This window comes from Arvicola amphibius, chromosome 1, assembly GCF_903992535.2.
Source record: "Arvicola amphibius chromosome 1, mArvAmp1.2, whole genome shotgun sequence".
Classification (NCBI taxonomy): domain Eukaryota; kingdom Metazoa; phylum Chordata; class Mammalia; order Rodentia; family Cricetidae; genus Arvicola; species Arvicola amphibius.
Window position 1 is genome coordinate 45635530 of NC_052047.1, and position 2904 is coordinate 45638433.

A 2904-nucleotide genomic window follows, 5' to 3' on the forward strand; every position below is an offset into this window, starting at 1 on the left:
TTTTCAGGTTTTAAAACTTTTTATTTGCATATTAAAAAAATTGTGCATTCCAATAATTAAAATCATTTGAACAAAAACAAAACAAAACAAACAATGGCACTCTGCTTAAACTGCATTTTACATCCTGTAGGACACCTTGGACCATGTTGAATTTTACTCTATATTTCACCGCCTCTAAATAAGAAGGCAAAGCTTGTGGAATGTACAGTGCATATTGGCGGCGCTCGTCTCATTACGATTCGCCAGCTTGCTTCTCCTGTTCAATTGTTTCTATTGAAGGCAAAGGATTTTTCTCTTGCGTATCTGTCTTCTTCAATTTCGACTTATCGAATTTCCCGATCTCAGCCATATCGGGTTTGTCAAACATGGTTGCCGGAAGGAGCAGAGCGAGGAGCGCGAACAAAGAGAGTCCATCAGCTCAGAGGCCACTGCCAATTCACGGCAGTACATTTTTAAATGACCACACCTACTTCCACCCTGGTCTGTGACAGCATCTTTAGCCACTTGGAACTTAAAGGTGTTCTCTTGGCTGAGCTCCCTTCCTCTTCTCTAGACCTCCAGACTCATTGTTTCTATACGTTCTTTGCCGGGCTGTTCTTACTGCAGTAGTCAGAGAAACTGTTAGCAAATGTGTCACATCTGTCTATTCACCAATGAAAGCTGCCAATGACTCACTGTACATCAGTCAGAATGAAAACCTGTAGCAAACTTCTTGTCTATTATCTTTGAATCTCCAGCAACCAAATAACAACACTGAGACTTCTTATTAAAATTACTTATTTATTAATTAAGGATTGGCCTTTAGCTTGGGATTGTTTCACACTCTCTTATAACTTAAATAAACCTGTTTCTCTTAGGCTGGGAACTTTATTGTTCAGTAGTGAGGAAGAAAGATAATTATGCTTTAGGATTGGATTTTATTAAAAATCGGCTCTGAGTTTCTTTTATTTCCTTGGTACTTAATATTTAAAAACTTAATAATATCAAACTAATTTTTCCTGAGACAATAGACAGGAAGGCTTGGAAGTGGAGGGAGATGCAGAGATGAGCATAGGGATAGTCAATGCTTAAAACATCAGTCACTGCTGAGATGATTGACACAAGAATAGCATCACTTCCTTCCCTCTCTAGTTCCTTCAGACCTCCAAATATTGGGATTCATCAATTCTGGGTCCTTCTTATTATCTTCACAGTCAACACTGGTCTTTGGCTAATAGTGAGTACTTTAGCAAAGATGAGTCATCTTAATGCAAAATTCCTATGAAATTAGGAATTTTTTCCTTTCTCACCAGCAAAGGAGGAGTGTTTCCCTTGTTCTACATCCTCTCTAGCAGGTGTTGTCACTTGTTTTTTGATCTTAGCCATTCTGACAGGTATAAGATAGAATCTTGGAGTCCTTTTAATTTGTATTTCCCTGATGACAAAGGATATCAAACATTTCTTTATGTGTCCTGGCCATTTCACATACTTCTATTGAAAATTCTCTGTGTATATCTGTACCCCATTTTTAATTGGGTTGTTTGATTTGCTGATGTCTAGTTTCTTGAGCTCTTAATATGTTGGAAATCAGCCACTGTCAGATGTGGGGTTTGTGAAGATATTTTCTTATTCTGTAGGCTGCCCTTTTGTTCTAGTGATGCTGTTTTTTACCTTATAGAATTTTTTCAGTTTCATGAGATTCCATTTATTGTCATCTTAGTCCCTGTACTATTGGTGTTCTGAATCAGGAAGTTGTCTCCTATGCCAATGTGTTCAAGACTATTTTGCACATATGTGACTGTTGTATAACTTGGTCTTCTTGTGGGACTTGCAACAGTTAGAGCAGGGACTGTCTTTGACTCCTTTTATTTTCTGTCTTTGACCCTTTTGCAAGCTTTTGGGACCCTAATCATCATACTAGGCAGTCTTTTCCAGCCTTAATACAAGAGGAAGTACTTAGTCTTACTACAAATTGATATACCATGTTTTGTTGATATCCATGGGAGGCCAGCCTTTTCTGAATAGAAATGAAGGAGGAAAGGATTAGGAGGGAGATGGGGGAGGGACTGGGAGGAGAGAAGGGAGGAAAACTGGGTTCAGGCTGTTAGACAGACAGATAGATAGATAGATAGATAGATAGATAGATAGATAGATAGATAGATAGATAGATAGATAGATGTGGAAGAATTTAAACCCTTTAAAATAACAAGCCAAATCATACTCCTTATGTTATTTGGGGATTATATCTGGGGTACAATCAAGGTTCCAGAGGAGTAGCTTAGCTCTGCCTTAGTCTAAACCAGATTTCTCTAGATATTGACTCTTGTCATTACCTGAGAGTAATGTTGAGAACCACATTTCCAGAACACACTAGTATTTTATAAAATTCTAAAATAGCAAATATCATCTATTTCTATCATGATTATTTCAGGCTTCCTATTTTTTTCTTGCTGTCTTGATTATAATTAATAAAGACTGCTGTGCACATGTCAGATAATGGCATGAAATATCAATGAGTTAAACAGTTCAAGCACAGTTCAGAGTTAATGAAGCCAGTATTCATGTTCATTAACAATATTAGTTCCTACCTAGTAATGTCTGCTACCAGCTCGCAGTGGAGGATAATGTTTCCTTACTTTAAGGTGAAATTTATTTATTTGTAATCTTGCATTTTAAATTACAATTATTATTTATAGTCTTGTTCAATTTAAGACATGGTCTCAGAGAGTGACTGTATCTGGCTCAAAACTCAGCCTGCAGATCAAGTTGACCTTGAGCTTCTGGCAATTCTTCTGCCTCTCCCTCCTGAATGCAGAGTTAGAGACTGTGCCATCAGAAATCTTACAGAAAAAGCCATAAATGACTGAAAATACTTAAAGCAAAGTGAATAAGACATAGGTAGTACCTTAACACTTATAATCCCAG

General features: G+C 37.3%; 1 protein-coding gene across 1 annotated transcript; it reads right to left on the bottom strand.

Moving 5' to 3' along the window:
* Window positions 1-232: 232 nt before the first annotated feature.
* On the bottom strand, window positions 233-379 carry LOC119802017 (thymosin beta-4-like). Its single transcript, XM_038312852.1, has one exon. The coding sequence runs from the start codon at window positions 365-367 to the stop codon at window positions 233-235; it is 135 nt and encodes a 44-aa protein (XP_038168780.1). The 5' UTR covers window positions 368-379.
* Window positions 380-2904: the final 2525 nt, after the last annotated feature.